Genomic DNA, 19,768 nt, shown 5'->3' on the forward strand with positions numbered 1-19,768 from the left:
TACCGTCTAATTAGATTATAAATCAGTTGTCGTTGACCCTCTTGTGTAGAATTTATCTATTTTTAATACACGGAAGAAGTACCGTAATTTATTGAAGTTTGTTTCTTGTTTTACGCCAATGTTAAAAAAAACAACTTGCTTGATTTAATTAGTTTACTGCCCTCTAGTGGTAAACTATTGAAACCACACGGTACCCATAATGCACCGCGGCCTCCTCCCATCATTCTCTGCAACCCAAGCAGCCGAACTCCACCGGTCAAGATGGCGGACAGACCAGGTACATTGCATGTTGTTCTGCGCAAATATTCACGATTCTGTGCGTTTTGATGGATTTATTCCGTAAACGACGCGCTATTGGTGCATATTTGACTGATTTTATTCAATGATTTAACGATGAACGAATCTTTTTGGAAGTATTTGTTGGCCCAAAGGCCGCATTGAAACCTTCGAGACATGTCAAGGACTTTGCGTGTCATTGCCAATTATGTTAAAAAATAGATGGAACGGTTGAATTTATTAAAGCAGTAGCAATCTGATATTCATTTCTAGTACTTTGCAATTGCTTGTTTTGGCGAACTCAAATCAAGTTGTTACGACTCCCGAAAATTCGTATTACTAATAAATACATAGAATTTACCGTAACTGTTTTATTTATAGTAATTTTGGGGGTTATCATTTTTTTTGTATACGCAAAATTCGTGTTGACCTAATATTTGTTATTTGAATGATCAGATGGCCCTATAGCTTTATCGTATTATAGATTTAGTATTTATTGCAACTTCTGCTCTTGCTAAAGCGCTATATAAATCACTATGTATTGTATAGGGTTTTAAAACATTGGTGTTTAATGTAACATTTGTAATCGTGAATCCTGTTTTATGTAATCCTTATTTTTTCGCAGTGCGCGAATGCAGCCAATGCACACATTGCTTCTATACATTCACAATCCAAGAATAAGATTGGTTTTATAAATGATTTTCCACTTATCTCCTTTTAATAGTTGCCCTTGCTGAAAAGCGTCTGATGGACGTGAAACTGGGCGAGTTGGGAACCTGGCTCGGAGCACGAGATTTTACTCCCAATGGGATGATCTCTGCTATCCGCAGGGGTGAGGACACCTGCTTGGAGTACATTACAAACCTCTGCTTCATTTTAAAAAAAATTCAATCTGAATGGGTTCTACTTTTACTCCAGGTAAAGACAGATACTACAACAAGTACATCAACGTGAAGAAGGGAGGCATTGGTGGCGTCGCGATGGTGCTTGTTGGCTACGTGGCTATCAGTTACCTGTGGGAATATGACCACATAAGTATGACGCTCCATTTTTTTTCATTTAAGCTTTTGCAATTTAGTTGTCAAATTCCAGAAACTGGTAAACGCTGTTCAACACAAAATATTTAATGGACGTAACTCAGCAAATGTTGGACCTGTGGTGGTGATTAAACACATGGCTAAGCTTCATTGTCACAGTCGGTGCATACAGTGTCCAAAAATAATGATCAATTTTGCTTCAAATGTACTTGCTGGCTGTTCTGGGTTTGTTCAATTTAACAAACTGTGACTCATTTTTTCGTGATGATTAAAAAAAAAGATGTCTAATCATGTTTTCTATCTTCCTTTATAGAACACGATCGCTGGAGGAAGTACCACTAACAAGCATGATCAGATTTTCAGGGATGGATCATTCAGCTCCTCCTACTCGATGCTTTCTCAGCTTGTTGTGTTTCATATGTGACAGTTGTGACCAATAAATGATATTAAAAGGACAACCGACACCTTTTTTGGTTTCCTAACTGACATCAGAAAAATGTTTTATAGCATCTAAAATACCCAAAACACGCAGGCTGATATTTTTAGTCCAATGAAAAACACCAATAAAAATGAGTTAGTATCCCAAAACCACAAAATGACCTCGGAGATGGCGAGTTTCAAAAGGTCCCGCCCCCTCGTTCGTGACATCACGCCAGGACGTCTTGCCTTGTTCGAGAATCAAAACAATGGCTTCAGATTCGGAGAAGATGCTTTCTTGTTACTCATCCAGTTATGAATGATTCGAATAGTTCTGAAGAGGAAAGCATAAATGTTTGCAATGGATTAAAGAAGTCCTCCCGTATCAATTCAAGGCGTCTGGACTCCAATGTAGCGTCCCAGAAAATGCACAAGATGGCGCCCAAGCTCCGTTGGAAACGGGCTGATTTGTCTGCTGGGAATTTGTGTCAACTAGTATCAAATAGTAGTCTTGCTGCAACACGCAATGATTCACCATTGCATTATTTATGTATTTTCCTTCTAATTTCGCCATCAACACAAAGTTTTCAGACCAAACAAAGGAACCCAAAATGCATTGTGTGTCACATTCTCGGTCAGGGGCGTTCCTTCAGTGACGTAACGTGAGGACTCGTCACCAACTCAAAAACAAGACTTCCGTAATATTCAGCGTGAGTCTTAAAACGTAAAATATAGCTATATGCGGTGGAATATTTGTAAAATGCGCTCAGTAGAAGTCATTTGAAGTGATTTTACAAATTATGGACACGACTTGTCCGGAGGCGTCAGTTGTCCTTTAAGAGCTACTCTATCTTTTGTTTTGATGGAACATTTATTCACAGTTGCACACTCATAATTTGTCCACACACCATGTTCACATTTGGGCATCCTCGATGTGGATGAAACCAGTAATGATCAATATCGCTGTTGTCAAATGGAAGGAAATGATTTTTGGGGCTTGACCAGTTTATGAAATTGAGTGTAATTGCAAGTCTTAAAGGACAACCGACGACCCCGGACAAGTTGTGTCCATAATTTGTAAAATGGCTTCAAATGACTTCGACTGAGCGTATTTTACAAAGATTCCACCGCATATAGCTATATTTTACGTTTTAAGACTCACGCTGAATACTCCGGAAGTCTTGTTTTTGAGTTGATGATGAGTCCGTACGTGACGTCACTAAAGGACCGTGAAAAAGACGCATTCTAGCGGTCCTTCCATCACGGCAATGTATTTTGCTGTACTTGTTTGGTCTGTGGACCTCGTGTTGCACCCAAAAGCTGCCAGAAGAGGGCGTCCAAGCGCCATATAAGGAATTTATCAGCTTGTGGAAACGGAGGTGGCCACAGGAGGTTGCCATTTTGTGCCTCTTTTTTGGGGTGAGAGATCCCCCCCCCCCCCCCCCCCAATGTTGCCTCAAAATGACACGGAATAAATTCTTTAATCGATTGCAAACATGTATGCTTTCCTCTTCGGAACTATTTGAATCATATTCATAACTGGATGTGTAACAAGAAAGCATATTCTCCGAATCTGAAGCAATCTGTTTGATTCACTAGCAATGCTAGACATTGGCATGACGTCAAGAACAAGAGGGCGGGACGTTCTGAAACTGGCCATTTCCGGTTTTATTTTGAAGTCGTTTTTGGACACTTTAAGTCATTTTTATTGGTGTTTTGCATTTGACTAAAAATATCATACTGTGTGTTTTGGGTATTTTAGATGCTATAAAACACTTTTGTGATGTCAGTTAGGAAACAAAAAAAGGGTGTCGGTTGTCCTTTAAGTACACAAATGCTAATATTAACATTACTAACAAATGGAAACCAGACACTATTTTGAAGATGTTCCTTTTCCTGCAAAAAAATCAAGTGCGGCACAGACATTGTTTTCCTCACCTCACATTGTATAAAAAGCAAATTGAAGCAATGTAAATCTCTTTGTGCCGGTGTAGGATTTGTTTTTACCGGAAAGGGGAAAATTAATCACGGGTTGTTGGAGGGGTTTTCCTTTGAACGATCCACCCATAAAATGTCCATCTTCCCTGTTGTCTCATGACATCAGCTTGAAGGTCACTCACTGCCCGCTCAAAAAGGCAAGGTGGCCCTTACTACACTTGTTGGCGTAGTGGCCCTTTTCGCCGCACTGTACACACACACACACGGAGGGAGGTGGGTTGTTAACGGGAGGATCATTTTTTCACAGGAAATAATATACCCCATTTCAAATTGGACTCAAAAATTTACAAGATTGGCTCAGTGTCTGAAACTCATGACAAAAAGTTAGCGGAGACCAGGGCAGACAACGCTGAAAAGTTGCCTGCCCAGCCATTTTTCATTGTATCTTTCCATCATTCTTTTATTTGTCTATTAGCTAACTACCTTGCTTGCTATCTAGGTATCTATTTGTTGTCCATTAGTTATCTAACTAGCTGGCTAGATAGCTATCTATTTGCTGTCTATTAGCTCTAACTAGCTGGCTATCTATCTATTTGCTGTCTATTAGCTATCTAACCAGCTAGCTAGCTATTTGCTGTCTATTAGCTCTCTAACTAGCTGGCTATCTATTTGCTGTCTATTAGCTATCTAACTAGCTATCTATTTGCTGTCTATTAGCTCTCTAACTAACTAGCTGGCTATCTATCTGCTGTCTATTTGCTATCTAACTAGCTAGCTATCTATTTGCTGTCTATTAGCTCTCTAACTAACTAGCTGGCTATCTATCTGCTGTCTATTTGCTATCTAACTAGCTATCTATTTGCTGTCTATTAGCTATCTAACTAACAAGCTGGCTATCTAGCTATTTGCTGTCTATTAGCCCTCTAACTAACTAGCTGGCAATCTATCTACTTGCTGTCTATTAGCTATCTAACTAACTAGCTAACTAGCTATTTGCTGTCTATTAGCTATCTAACTGACTAGCTGGCTATCTATTTGCAGTCTATTAGCTATCTGACTAATTAGCTGGTTATCTGGTTAGCTATCTATTTGCTATCTGTCTAGCTAGCCATCTAGATGGCTAGCTATTAGCTATTAGCTAGCTAGCTAGCTTCCGGGTTGAGTGAACGCTGGCGCGTGTGGCTGCCGCTGCTCACCCACAGAAAAACATCTCCTGTGACTTTAAAGTGACCTTGAGTTTTGAAAGGCGCTTAGAAATTAAATGTATTATTATTATTATTATTATTATTATTATTATTATTATAAAGTTGCCTGCCCCATTTTTCACAACTTGAAACACTTTAAGAATCGCAAAAAAAACTATTGTTGCAAAGTATTAAGGATTGATAATGAGAATATATAACAGAACAACACTTTAAAATTAAGTAATTGATGCTAAATGTATCGTAAATATCCCTTGCTGATTATTTAGCTCCAGTTGTCGTTTGTCCATACACAATTCGGCATGTTGCACAAGCCACGTGAACTCATCTTTCTTTCCACGATGCTTTTAATGTACGTTTACCTTTTGTAGCGTCATAAATTTTGTTAGCTTCTTCTGAATCTTTCTTCTGGGGCTGAGGTTTTGGCTTGATTCCTAACCACATATCCATTTTTCTTGTGTTCCATGTGCGTCTACTTTAGAAAATGATATGCAAAAAATGCACCCGGAAGCAAGAAGTTATACGATGCAGGCTTCTGATTGGCTGCCGCGTATGCAAATTGCCAAATGAACCGAAATTCTGAAATTTCCAAACTGGACGAAGATTACGAAATCGGAATAAAACCAACGTTTGATTTGAAAAAAAAAAAAATAAAAAATAAAATCAGTTTTTTATTCTTGAAAAAGTTGTCGGCTACTCGGGCGGAGACGTTCTGTAAGTTGTACGCCCGACGTAAAAGTTGCACGACCCGGGCGTCCGGACAGACGTTATTTCAGACACGGGACTAGCTTCAGAAAACCTATGCAATAAAATAAAAATATGAATCACCTTGTAGCAGGTGACCTGGTCCAGCGGTCGAGGTCCTCTTGTGGAAATGAGATGATTCTGTTGAGTCGGAGGCATGGAAGAGTTGTTGTATGACCGCAAGCCGGGGTTGGTGTTGGTCAGGTGCATGAGTGAGAACGGCGAGCGGCCCATGGGACCCATCTACCATAATCAAAGCAAGGAGAAAGGATCTGTGGTCAAGGACAGTGTCGTGATGACCATCGTCGTCACTTGGAGAAGGGTGGGGAGGGGGGTCTCACCTTGGTCTGAATTTGGTTTTGTAGCGGCAGGGGAGGCTGCTCGGGTGCTCCCATTGGCAATTCAAAACGAGGGCTAACAACAACAACAACAACCAAAATAACAATTCAGGCTTAATATAGTGATGCAAACCTTCCATTTGTTTGATATGTAATTGAAACGTTTTACATACTGCATAAATTTGCAAGATTTTCCTTCCGGACAGAAGCCTACGAGGTAATTGACACAAATCACTCTTCTTGTGTGTCGGTGTCTGCAGTCGGGACCTGAAACAGGAAGATGCACAAGAGAAATTTAGCATAAAAAAAAAAACCCCTCATGACTGTGTGCCCCCCTGCCCGTCTCAGCACGATGGGGGACAGGGCTTTCAGCTGCTCTGCCCCCAAACTCACTTCCTCCCAACATTCGTAACATCCGATTCTCTTCCCACCTTCAAATCCCATCTCAAAATATTATTATTATTGTGATTATCATGATTTTTGTGATTATCATTATTTACATGATTATCATTATCATCATCATTATCGTCATCATCATTATTATATTCATCACCATATGATTATCCTCATCATTATTATTATCATCATTGTATTATAATCATCATCATCATTATTATCGTGAGTATCATGATTTTCATGATTATAATGATTGTCATTATTTACATGATCATTATTATCATCATTATTATCATCATCATTATATTATTATTATCATCATTATCATATTATTATCATCATCATCGTTATCATCATATTATCATCATCATCATTACCATCATCATTATTATCATCATCATCATCATCATTATTATTATCATCATCATCATCATCATCATCATTATTATTATTATCATCATCATTACCATCATCATTATTATTATTATTATTATTATTATTATTATTATTAAAGTGCAACAACATGTAGTCGCTATCGACCGGTATAATGACGTTGCAGTTACACTTTTTTTTTAAATTGTGTGTTCTTTTTTTAGTGATAGATTTAGTGTAAAGGTGAGTTTTAGGCGTTCAAAATATGTTTTGAAATCATTGAACAATTGAGCAAAATCCGATGCGAGCGAATTATTCAAATGAGGTGTTCGCATATATGCTTGGTCGGCGCTTCCTTTGAAGACCTACCGTGTTTGCAAAAGCCTCGATCATACCAGGGACAGTCCTTGATCTTGGACTCTGGATCGATGTGCAGGAACGGACATTCCTTGTTGCTACACTCGCCTAAGGGAGATGACACAGAGGGTATACAATGAAAAAGAAATAATAATAATTGGGTTGGTATATTCAACAATACTCAAGGTTTTATGCACACACCAAACTTGGAGTAGAAATAGCATTCAGGCATCTTTGTCATGTCGTATTCGTGGAGGAACTCGCACTGGTCTCCTTTTTTGCAAAGTCCTCGAAGCCAGTGCTTGCACACCACCGTCTTCTCTCCGCTGATGTGACGGAAAGGACACATCCCACCTGGTAATGCATCGGAAAATAGAATCAATGCAGTATTACACGGGTATCAAACATACGGCCCGCGGCCCCCAAGTTCAATCAGGCCCGCGGGATTTTAAAAGTGGCAAAAATGCACAAACGACATGGAATTCATATTTTTAATGAGGTGCGATTCAAGGATTGTTCACTAAGGGGCAGAGTTGTTCTGTTACAAATATCAGGAACAAAAACAATGATTTGAAAATTCCTTTCTTTATAAATAATAATAATAATAAATTTCATTTATAATTTCATTTAATCTTAAAGTGCATTATTATATTTTTTAGATACCAATTTATTGTTAAAGTTTTGTGCTGTTGTAGAATCATTGGGATGGGTTGTGATGCATATGTGTGAATGATAATTCACACACTTCTTTTCCATTCCAGGGATCGCTACAGCGAATCAGTGTCCTCCATCTTTAGAGGTTTGATCCGCATGTTTGTTTTAGCCAAGCTTTTACGTCGGATGCCCTTCCTGACACAACCCTCTGTATTTATTCAGGCTTGGGACCGGCACAAGAAGACTTCTGTCCCTTTGTGGCTACAGAACAAGCAACTCGCTCAGTAAAAGGCTCCCGAACACAAAATGGTCATCGGCACAGCAACATTCTAATAAGCAAAAAACTATAAATTAAAGTCATAGTAAATCCATTCTGATCATTTCCTTAGCAGACTAAAGTTTAAATTGCACATTTGTTCACGAAACGAAATGTTGTGTAAAAGGAATGCTCATTAAATGTCGTCGTTTCTTAACGTTTTTGTGCGTCTTTGCACCAAAACTAACGAAAGACGTGATATTTTGTTTTTTTTTTTAATTGCACGTACGGTATCATTTTAATGGTCCCCGGTCCACTTGACGTCTACCGAGGACATACGTGGCCCACGATGTGATATGAGTTTGACACCCCTGGCCTAATCTGTCCATGTGAAGGAAAAAAATACATTCTGTTCATTGATGATTGCATGAATCAAGATGCTTTGTTTTTACCTTTCAGGCACGAGGATCTCATGAAAAATTCACACACAGCAGACCCGGATTCTAAGGGCGCAAGGTGATGTTTACATATTAATGTCAAAGCATTGGGGGGGGAAACATAAGCATTAGTCTTGAGTAGTTGTGATAGCGGTTTCTAGCTAGCAGTTAGCATGCGAGCACTTACTGTCCATGCCGGGAAAGGGCAGAGGCTGAGCCCCGAGCTGTTGCTCCACGGCAATCTCCAGGTCGAACTTGATGTGTTCCGCGCTAGCCAGTAAATCCTGCATGGTTGAAGGCGATAATTTCGTCGAGTCCCGCTTTGAAACAAAACCCCTCGGCTAGCTAATTAGCCGGTCATGTTTTTCTTGTCTCCCCCACCACCAGCCGTCAATCAAAAGCTAGCCAAGCTAGCCTTCCGGCTCAACCCACCGGGTAAATTCACCAAGGAAACTGTAAAAGGGGTGTTGTATTTCGCAGAACAAAAACTTAAGACTGCTTTTAGTTTGTTTTTATCACGAAAGGATAGGCCGCATAGTACGAGAAGCGCGCAAAATGACCTTTGACCCCCGTTACGTCACTTCCATTTCCTTCGAGCGACTTCCTTCCCGCTTTTTGTTTTCAGTGCGTTTAAAACCACTACCGCCACCTACTGGAATAGAGAGGAGCGGCAGAAATTAAAAATCAATCTCGTTTGACGTTCAGGCTGTATGCGAGTTGGTATCGAAGTAAACATTTATTTAATATAAATATGTATTTATTTAATTATAATATATGTATATTTTAAATTACTATATATTGTAACTTTGGCAGCATTTACTGGTGTAATTAGTTACTTTTACAGGTATTGACCGCGCATCACTTCAAATAGAGGGAAAACCCAGATGAAATGTTAGCAAAATTAAAAAGTTTATACATGATGCACGAAATTACCTCAAATTAATTACTTTGCCACTGGCACACTTATTTTATTGGCAAACAAGTCTTCTTTTCCTTTCGGCTTCTCCCTTCAGGGGTCGCCACAGCGAATCAGTGTCCTCCATCTTTAGAGGTTTGATTCGCATGTTTGTTTTGGCCAAGCTTTTACGTCGGATGCCCTTCCTGACACAACCCTCTGTATTTATCTGGGCTTGGGACCGGCACAAAAAGACACTGGCTTATGTCCCCTTGTGGATACAGAACAAGCAACTTTATGAACTAAATAAAGATGAAGATGCTCAGAAAAAGGCTCCCAAACACAAAATGATCATCGGCACAGCAACATTCAAAAAAGGCAAAACTACACTCACCATAAAATTGACAATATGAAATATAAAATGATTAAAACGACACTAAAAGTTATAACATTTATAAATGAACTGTAAACAGTTTGGTGTATAATAGTATTCAAAAGAAAACGTTGCTTAAAAACAACAGATTGACATCGTATACTATCCGGTCGTGTAAACGTCACATCGGCCATTTTGAATGGAGCTCGACTTACGACCGTTTAATTTACGACCATTTTGTCGGAACGGAACCCGGTCGTAACTCGGATGTTACCTGTTATTGGATAACAAGTGTGATCCCTTAATTCGTACCTCGCAAATGGTGTGTCATATTGTCCATAATTTCCAACGCAACAACTACCGTCGGTTGAGCCATTGGGATTTACAGCTCGGGGAGGCCAGGCATGGGGAAATGACCAGCAAACGCTTCAACCTCTGCCTTGATCTCATTCACACGCTTCTGGAATTTTTCTTCCTTGGCCAACGCCTGGACGAACTCTTTCAGAGTGGCCTTGGGATCCAGACTTCTCTGGACTTCCAAGGTCAGCTCAATACCTGAAAGGAACAGAAAGGCGTCCAGACAGACGCTGTTTCAGACACTGGTATCAATCTACGATGCTAACGGCCTCTGTGATGACATTGCTAACCTCTGTGGAGGAAGTCTGCTACCTTCCTGAAATCATCTTCCACCAAACCTCTGGAGGTGAGCGCCGGCGAGCCAAATCTCAGTCCACTGGGGTGCAAAGCACCTTGGGTCCCTGAATGAGAAAAGTCCAAATATACAGTTCATATATAGATACGAATATTTATATTCATATGAACATTTGGACCTTTTCAGGACAGTACACCATATAAAAATAGAGCGGTGCAGCATCAACAAATAACGACACCACAATTCTTACCTGGACAGGTGTTCTTATTACAGGCAATAGCACAGGCTTTCAGAACCTTCTCAGCCCGCACCCCATCGGTTCCTTTGCTGCGTAGGTCCAAAAGTATCAGGTGATTGTCAGAACCACCTTCAAATGCAAATATAATCATGATCTCAAAAGGATTCGAAGCATACTAGCAGGCATAAAAGGACAACCGACGCCTGCGGACAAGTTGTGTCCATAATTTGTATCACTTCAAATGACTTCTACTAAGCGCATTTTACAAAGATTCCACCGCATATAGCTATATATGACGTTTTAAGACTTGCTCTGAATATTCAGGAAGTCTTGTTTTTGAGTTGGTGACGATTCCTGACGTGACGTCACGGAGGGAACGCCCCTGACCGAGAATGTGACACACACAATGCATTTTGGGTACTTTGTTTGGTCTGAAAACTTCGTGTTGATGGCGAAATTAGAAGGAAAACACATAAATAACGCCATGGTGAATCGTCGTGTGTTGCACCAAGACGACTATTTGATACTAGTTGACACAAATTCCGAGCAGACAAATCAGCCCATTTCCAACGGAGCTTGGGCGCCATCTTGTGCATTTTCTGGGACGCTACATTGGAGTCCAGACGCCTCGAATTGATACGGGAGGACTTCTTTAATCGATTGCAAACATTTATGCTTTCCTCTTCAGAACTATTTGAATCATATTCATAACTGGATGAGTAACAAGAAATTATCTTCTCCGAATCTGAAGCCATTGTTTTGATTCTAGACTCTAGAGCACAGGTGTCAAAGTCAAGGCCCGCGGGCCAAATCCGGCCCGCCACATCATTTTTTTCGGCCCGCGAAAGCAAATCAAACTTGTTAAATTCCATGATGATTGCTAAAATCTGAGCCAAAATTTAATATTTTTGGATGTCAACCACAATAAAAGTCATTATTCTTGACTTCAGATTTGAAAACGAGTTATTCATTAATTTGCTGTGTGCTCTATATGTAATATTTGAAGGGATTTAAACATTCTAATGGGTTGCCCAAATTCATAACGGCCCTCGAGAGGAAACCATAACTACAATGTGGCCCGCGGCAAAAAATGACTTTGACACTCCTGCTCTAGAGCAAGGCAAGACGTCCTGGCGTGTCGTCACGAACAAGGGGGCGGGACCTTCTGAAACTCGCCATTTCCGGTTTCATTTTGAAGTCGTTTTGGGACACTTTAACTCATTTTTATTGGCGTTTTGCATTTGACTAAAAATATCAGCCTGCGTGTTTTGGGTATTTTAGATGCTATAAAACGTTTTTCTGATGTCAGTTAGGAAACAAAAAAATGGTGTCTGTTGTCCTTGAAGGAAATAGCACCGACTTATGCACCAAAACACCTACCGGTGACAATGGTGTAGCCGTGCTCAATGAGGGCGGCGGAGAGAGCTTTGCAGTTGAGGAGAACTTGCATCTGGTAAGCTTTGAACTCTGGTGTCAGCGCTTGTTTGAGTGCCACCGCAACACCTGAGGACAGTTAAAATGATTCTTAAATATGCTCACCGTTCGTCCACCAGGGCCGAAGGTCCTGGGAGTGACCGGGAATGAACAGTCAGGTGTCAGTATTATACTCACCACTAGAAGCCCAAGTCTCCGTCATATGGGTTTTACTTGATAACGACCGTATCATATCTTGTTACCAAATTTTTGGGCCACCTAAACCCAACTAATAAAATACAGTGAAACCTTGGCTTACAAACTTAATTGGTTCCCAGGCAGAGTGTGTAAGATGAATAGTGTGAATCCCAAACGTTAATTCCCCATAGGAAACCATTAAAATGAGAATAATCCGTTCTCAGGTCCCCATAAAACATAATTTTCTATGTTCTAATTTTCCAAGCCTTAAAACTACACAAAATATACCTTATTTTATGCATAATAAATGTGCTATGGTATTATCATTAAAGAAATAAACTGTACTGTATAATAAAGTCGTTTTAGTTACCTTTGTGATGGTCGTTGATGGCTTGATGGAATGGAGTGGCCAGTTTCATTAGCATTAAACACTTGATGAGGAACGTAGCCTTCTTCTTTCACCATCTTGAGGAATGATCCCTTATAGGTGCTTTCTCTGCGATAATTTTACCTAGTTCATCATCAGTTCTGTTCTGTTTAGCTGGGTTGATAGCTTTTTGCATTAAGTGTACGCGTTATTTGTGGAGCCTGATTAATGGGAATTTTAACCTTGCAGTCTACACTCTGCCTTTGAACTATCAAAGTTGAATCTCTCTCACTGTCGTCTGCCTGTCTCTTTAATGTTTAAACCACCCCCCTCACTGCTGCGTTCTTGACCAATCACGTGGCTTTAACCGAAGACTGGGGGCGGGGAATAGAGGACAAAAACAGTCGGCTGCCATTTTGTTGTTAGAAGAACGGGGCTCGTTCGCGAACAACACATCACTCATTGAGGCAGCTCCATGTCCGAAAAAAATTTGTACGCCAAGGTAAAATTTTCATAAATGTAACGTTCGTAAACCGAAAAGTTCGTAATCCAAAGGGGTTTGTAAACCGAAGTATCACTGTACAAGAGATTTGAAATGTGGAGGACCTGCAATGGAGTGGTTGTGTGGTCCGCCCTGAAGCCCCGGAAAGACCGCCTGATTGATTAAAGATTCAAGATTGTAGAAAGTCGCCTTCCCCTTGGCGTCCACACTGCGCACACCTGAGGAAGAACAGATGACAATGAAACGGAATACTTGATCACGCCCGAGAAAAAAAAAAAAAGATGACATTTGACCTTTCCTGAAGAAAATCAGTCCGGCTCTGCAACCACGCAGGGTCTTGTACGTTGTGGTGGAAACAATGTCGCAGTGGTCAAAGGGCGAAGGCACGACCCCGGCTGCCACCAGCCCACTGATGTGCGCCATGTCTCCCATCAGATACGCGCCATTCTCGTTCGCAATCTGCCTCATGCGGGCGTAGTCGATGTTACGGGAGTAGCAGGTGGTTCCTGTGAAAGAACGGAAATCGGTTTGAATGTTCATTTGTCTGTAAAAGGCTCCGACAAAATATCCTCAGTTCATAATAAAAGACTGAAACATATCTTGTAGCTTTGATAGAGAGTAGACAAAAAATAAATGATCACGTTTAAAAGTTTCATGCCGCCGAACACAAGGCCCACAACGGAAGCACAGAATATCTGGGGTCAATCTGAGGTGAACAGCCTGTTAAATTCCCATCTTCATATAGGAGATCTGGCCTTGAATGAATTTAGGACTTGGTCAAGTCCTTCACAGGAAGGAAAAGGTCATGAGCCAGGGTACAAATCTATCAGTTAATGGAAAGGACAACCAATTAAAATGTCTACGTGCTGTTATTTTATAGTTGTTGGTGTTTGGCACCTCCAGGGGCGTGCTATTCAAATCAACAAGATTGTGTTTTACTCATGTATCCTTTAAATTTGCATATACTCTCAATAAGTCGATGTTACGGGAGTCGCAGTTCGTTTCTGCGAAAGAAAGGCAATCGGTTTGTCTAGAAAAGGCTCGTACAAAATAACCGCAGTTCGAAATACAAGACTGCAAAATACAGACGCTCCCGAGATACGTTCGAAATGGTCGTTCGTAAGTTGATTCAGTGCTATATTTTGGATAGAATGTATGTTTATGGCTTATATAAGTATGTTTAAGGTGTATATATAAGTATGTTTAAGGCTTGTATAAGTAACCTGTATTGGGTTGTACTGAAAAATAAACATTGAATAAAATAGATGCTCTATAAAGATGTACACGTACAACTGGAGAGAATACAACATATGTTACAAAAAAAAAAGATGTGTGTATGTACCGTTGTTCGTAACTCGAATGGTTGTAAGTGGGGGAGCGTCTGTATCCCGTGGAGTGCTTTCAATTTCATAACTTGACAATGCATTGTGATACGCGACCTGCGATGATGAGTTTGGGATGGAAAAGGCGAGCATTTTCTTGCAGTTGATCGTAGTCGATGTAACCCGTTTTGGGATTCACCTAAAAGCAGAACACACAGTGTGACCAACGACTAGTGATAATAATAATAATAATAATAAATAATAATAATAATAATAATAATAATAATACATGTCATTTCTATACACCTTTCAAAACTTCCAAGGTCACTTTACAGTCACAAGATACGTTTTTCTGTGGGTGAGCAGTGGCAGCCACACAGGCCAGCGTTCACTCAACCCCGAATAACCCAAAACAGATAGAAAGCTAGCAAACGGGTTAATAATAATAATGATAATAAAAATAATTATATTTACATATAATTACAATTACAAATACATTTTTGTGTTGATTTAAAAGCAGTTTTGTCAACCCATAATGGCTGACGGAGAAGAATGGATTTGGCTGCAGATATAATAATAATACAGTAAAGTCTCGTTATATCGATATCGGATATATCGATAGTCCCGGTTATATCGATACTATTTCTATGCACGCACGGAGAAAATTACATGCAAACAGGGTCGGATATATCGATAGTCCCGGTTATATCGATATTTTTCGGACTCCCTTGAATATCGATATAACGAGACTTTACTGTATTATTATTATTAATAATAATAATAATAATAATAATAATAACGGCCAATGGCCAATCGTTAGCCAACAGATACCTCGCTAGATAGCCAGTCAGCTAGATAGCGATAGCTCTGAGGTAGCTAACTCGCTAGATAGCTAATAGCTAGCCACTTATCTAATAGATAGTAATGATTAGTTGAAATCTTGTTCATTAAACCCAGTGTCAACAAAATATGTATGTGATCACCTTGTACGGCATGGATTCAAAGAAAATGGACGTCGCGGAGATTTTTTTCTTTTCCTTCATGAAGCCGTGTGTCAGGTGACCTCCATCAGGAAAGTCCAGTCCCATGATTCGACCATGTGGTTCCACAATGGCGGTGTAAACAGCAAAGTTGGCAGGAGAACCTACACACAAAATGTTTCTTTTTAATTCCATTTGAGATCCAGCCGTCCATTTTCTGTACTGCTAATCCTCGTAAAAAAATTATTATGATGAATTGAAACTGACCTGAATATGGCTTCACGTTCACGCCCCATTGCTCCGAGTCAAGGCGGTAGGCCTCTAGCGCCCTCTTCTGGCAGAGTCTCTCCAGTTCATTTACATTCTCAGTTCCGCCATAGTACCTCCATTGTGATCATTATGGATATAAAATTCAATTTTCATCAAAAGAGAGACTTTTACGAATCGTTTCACAAATGTGTTCATTTTCTTACCGTTGACCAGGATATTCTTCCGAGTATTTGTTGTTCATACAAGAGCCCAGAGCCTCCAGAACAGCTCTACTGGTGAAGTTCACAGACGCAATCAGTTCCAGGCCGTACATCTGCCTGCGCTTCTCCGTTTTAATGATGGAGAACACCTGAAAAAAAAAAAAGTTGTCATACGATCGACCTATCTCGCAAAATCGACGCAGTAATTGACGTAGACACTGACCTCAGCGTCATTGACCTCCAGAGGTTCCAACATCATCTTGTTGTGCGAGTCCCAGGTTTCTTTTGTGACATGGCTGCCATTTGTTAAAGACATGGTTGTTGTCGCACAGTCCCGACTGGGAAAAAATAGATGAGCAAAAGGGGGTTGATTTTTTTTTTTTTTCCTCAAAGGACAAGTTGTGTCCATAATTTGTAAAATCATTTCAAATGACTTCTACTGAGCGTATTTTACAAAGATTCCACTGCATATAGCTATATTTTACGCTTTAAGACTCGTGCTGAATATTCAGGAAGTCTTGTTTTCGAGTTGATGACGATGCCTACCGTGATGTCACATTTGGAACGCTCCTGACCGAGAAAGTGACATTTTGCGGTACTTTGTTTGTTCTGAAAACTTCGTGTTGATCCATGTTGATGGCGAAATTAGAAGGAAAACACATAAATAACACAATGGTTAATCGTTGTGTGTTGCACCAAGACTACTATTTGATACTAGTTGACACAAATTACCAGCAGACAAATCAGCCCATTTCCAACGGAGCTTGGGCGCCATCTTGTGCATTTTCTGGAACGCTACATTGGAGTCCTGATGGCTTGAATTGATATGGGATGTCTGTGTAAGCTCTCAGTCGTACAGGAGTGGTCCATCGATGAGAAGGTTTCTTCAGCCGTCATCTGTACAAATTTGAAGGTTTCGGACGTTTCGCCTCCTATCCAAGAGGCTTTGTCAGCGAACTAAAGTCTGACTGGTCGTATCGGCCCTATTTATATATCCCTAATGTCCAGACATTGCGGTGCCGGACACAGCTATGATAGGTCCCTACTCTCAGGTTGGGGGGAGCAGAGGACCACTCTCTGTTGCCCCACTGATTGTTCCTACATTCCTGACTAACGACTAGCCTATTTGCCCCACTCCCACCGCTATCACCTCATCAGCATTACGAATGTTGCCTAACCTGTTTTGCCTAAGCAGGCTATTGTAGGAACGATCCAAATTGAACCTCACCCCACTGGACCGGTTTAATGAAGGATTTTGTTGTTTTATAAGAATCGCTTCTCAAGGCAAAAATTACTGCATCCAAAAGATAGGCTACCAAATGAAAAACAAAGTAATGTAGTTTATTCAATACATTGTAAGAATGAAAATTGTAAAGAGCAGTACATTGGGGAGACGAAACAAATTCTCAAAAAAAGACTTCATCAACATCGCAGGGATAATACAAGTGGGCCTCAATCGGCAGTACATATGCACCTAAAAGCTAGCAACCACTCATTTGACGACAATGAGGTTAAAATCTTAGCGAAAGAACATAGATGGTTTGAAAGGGGGGTAAAAGGAGTGATTCTTATAAAACAACAAAATCCTTCATTAAACCGGTCTGGTGGGGTGAGGTTCAATTTGGATCGTTCATACAATAGCCTGCTTAGGCAAAACAGGTTAGGCAACATTCGTAATGCTGATGAGGTGATAGCGGTGGGAGTGGGGGAAATGGGCTAGTCGTTAGTCAGGAATGTAGGAACAATCAGTGGGGCAACAGAGAGTGGTCCTCTGCTCCCCCCAACCTGAGAGTAGAGACCTATCATAGCTGTGTCCGGCGCCGCCATGTCTGGACATTAGGGATTTATAAATAGGGCCGATACGACCAGTCAGACTTTAGTTCGCTGACAAAGCCTCTTGGATAGGAGGCGAAACGTCCGAAACCTTCAAATTTGTACAGATTGGATTGGATTGGATTGGATATGCCTTTATTAGTCTCACAGTGGAGAAATTTACATTTCACAGCAGCAAAGTGATGAAAGGAATGAAAGTAGAAAAACAAAATACATGAGCTGCTGGAAAGGCAGCCACTCTCGCGGCTGAAGAAACCTTCTCATCGATGGATATGGGATGACTTCATTAATCGATTGAAAACATTTATGCTTTCCTCTTCAGGACTATTTGAATCATATTCACAACTGGATGAGTAACAAAAAAAGTATATTTTCCGAATCTGAAGCCATTACAGTAAAGTCTCGTTATATCGATATCGGATATATCAATAGTCCCGGTTATATCGATACTATTTCTATGCACGCACGGAGAAAATTACATGCAAACAGGGTCGGATATATCGATAGTCCCGGTTATATCGATATTTTTTCGGACTCCCTTGAATATCGATATAACGAGACTTTACTGTATTTTGATTCTCGAGCAAGGCAAGACGTATTGGCGTGACGTCACCAATTGGGGGCGGAACTTTCTGAAAATCCCCAATTCGCAGCTCAATTTGTTGCAGTTTTAGCACACTTTAAGTCATTTTTATTGGTGTTTTTCATTTGACTAAAAATATCAGCCTGCGTGTTTTGGGTATTTTAGATGCTATAAAACGGTTGTCCTAAACTCGTTACACAATACTTCAGTCCTTGAGAGTTTTGAAAGGCGCTTAGAAATTACATGTATTATTATAATAATAATTATTATTAACATAAATACAGAGGGTTGTGTCAGGAAGGGCATCTGACGTAAAAGCTTGGCCAAAACAAACATGTGAATCAAACGATCTAAAAATGGAGGACACTGATTAGCGATGGCGACCCCTTGAAGGGAAAAGCCGAAAGGAAAAGATTATTATTATAACTATTATTACGGTTAAATGTCATGACGGCCATTCTAAGTAATAAAGGGCCTTTTGTATCTGCAAAATCGTAACAAGAAGAAGATATAAGCACCGACCTGTAAAAATGTCGTGTAGGTGAAATGTAATCGTTGACGATCAACTCTTCCCCTCAAGTCGAACGGTCGAGGTAAAAAATTCAAATACAGTCACGTGGCAGGAGGAGGGGGAAGACAGACACATGAAGATTAAATAAAACGAGAATTTAAAATTGGACCAATCAAGTGCCAAGTTCTTCTTCTTTATAACACGCAAAGTTTGTGCATTTGAGCGCTATCGTTCGTTGGGCGGGTAGTTAAACGCGACATGTTTACGCAGACCAACCTTGACTCAGATCCAATCGCCGGAGGGTATTGAGTTACATTTTAAATTAAATCGGATATGTGAAAAACTACTTGAGTTGAAGTGTCCTCACAAAGTATTTGTATCTCATTTATTTAGACGAGTGTTTTTAATAATAGTAAGAATACGTTTTATTTATAAGCGCCTTTTAATGCTCTCAAGGACAATTTACAATCACAAAACAGGCACATAAATAAAACTACAGATAAAATTATAAATAAGAGCAAGAGATAAAACTATATAGAGAATGCGATTTTAAATTGGTGGGCTTTGAGATGGAATTTGAAGTTGGGAAAAGAATAAATAATAATAATAGTAATAAATGTCATTTATAAGCACCTTTCAAAACTTTCAAGGTCACTTTACAGTCACAGGATAAGTTTTTCTACGGGTGAGAAGCGGCAGCCGCACGCGGCAGCGTTCATTCAACCCGGAAGTAACTGAAATAGATAGAAAGGTAGCTACCTAGCTAATAGATACCTGGTAATCTAGCTAGCTAGAGATCACATTTACTGAACTTAAAACCTTAATTACTAATTCCTATCTATCTATCTATCTATCTATCTATCTATCTATCTATCTATCTATCTATCTATCTATCTATCTATCTATCTATCTATCTATCTATCTATCTATCTATCTATCTATCTATCTATCTATCTATCTATCAAGGTCCCTTTACAGTCACTGGATAAGTTTTTCTGTGGGTGAGC

General features: G+C 40.0%; 3 protein-coding genes across 7 annotated transcripts; 1 reads left to right on the plus strand and 2 right to left on the minus strand.

Moving 5' to 3' along the window:
• Nucleotides 1-228: 228 nt before the first annotated feature.
• On the plus strand, nucleotides 229-1,771 carry atp5mf (ATP synthase membrane subunit f). The gene is made up of 4 exons (XM_089019626.1): nucleotides 229-277; nucleotides 1,001-1,108; nucleotides 1,195-1,311; nucleotides 1,627-1,771. The coding sequence occupies exons 1-4, from the start codon at nucleotides 262-264 to the stop codon at nucleotides 1,653-1,655; spliced, it is 270 nt and encodes an 89-aa protein (XP_088875752.1). The 5' UTR covers nucleotides 229-261; the 3' UTR covers nucleotides 1,656-1,771.
• Nucleotides 1,772-3,537: 1,766 nt separating this feature from the next.
• cpsf4 (cleavage and polyadenylation specific factor 4) lies at nucleotides 3,538-8,994 on the minus strand. The gene is made up of 8 exons (XM_089019625.1): nucleotides 8,612-8,994; nucleotides 8,440-8,490; nucleotides 7,279-7,431; nucleotides 7,090-7,185; nucleotides 6,126-6,219; nucleotides 5,956-6,028; nucleotides 5,699-5,857; nucleotides 3,538-3,915 (listed from the first exon to the last, which is right to left on the minus strand). Exons 1-8 carry the CDS (start codon nucleotides 8,712-8,714, stop codon nucleotides 3,847-3,849), a joined length of 798 nt encoding a protein of 265 aa, XP_088875751.1. The 5' UTR covers nucleotides 8,715-8,994; the 3' UTR covers nucleotides 3,538-3,846.
• Nucleotides 8,995-9,360: 366 nt separating this feature from the next.
• Nucleotides 9,361-19,626, minus strand: LOC148885243 (serine hydroxymethyltransferase, cytosolic-like). 5 transcript variants are annotated; one of them, XM_089019618.1, is made up of 14 exons: nucleotides 18,773-19,617; nucleotides 16,567-16,649; nucleotides 16,381-16,450; nucleotides 16,058-16,172; nucleotides 15,838-15,983; nucleotides 15,632-15,747; nucleotides 15,368-15,528; nucleotides 14,502-14,583; nucleotides 13,356-13,568; nucleotides 13,167-13,280; nucleotides 11,963-12,085; nucleotides 10,595-10,711; nucleotides 10,340-10,450; nucleotides 9,363-10,247 (listed from the first exon to the last, which is right to left on the minus strand). In XM_089019618.1, exons 2-14 carry the CDS (start codon nucleotides 16,616-16,618, stop codon nucleotides 10,075-10,077), a joined length of 1,593 nt encoding a protein of 530 aa, XP_088875744.1. In that variant the 5' UTR covers nucleotides 16,619-16,649; nucleotides 18,773-19,617; the 3' UTR covers nucleotides 9,363-10,074. The 5 variants fall into 5 exon arrangements, with proteins under 5 accessions (XP_088875743.1, XP_088875740.1, XP_088875742.1 ...); XM_089019617.1 differs by having other exon boundaries at nucleotides 9,361-10,247; nucleotides 13,167-13,568; nucleotides 16,567-16,642; nucleotides 18,773-19,626; XM_089019614.1 differs by having other exon boundaries at nucleotides 9,361-10,247; nucleotides 13,167-13,568; nucleotides 18,773-19,626.
• Between the last annotated feature and the right edge of the window lie 142 nt (nucleotides 19,627-19,768).

The sequence above is a fragment of the Hippocampus bargibanti genome, linkage group LG17 (genome assembly GCF_051943395.1).
Source record: "Hippocampus bargibanti isolate YZ-2025 linkage group LG17, ASM5194339v1, whole genome shotgun sequence".
Taxonomy (NCBI): Eukaryota; Metazoa; Chordata; class Actinopteri; order Syngnathiformes; family Syngnathidae; genus Hippocampus; species Hippocampus bargibanti.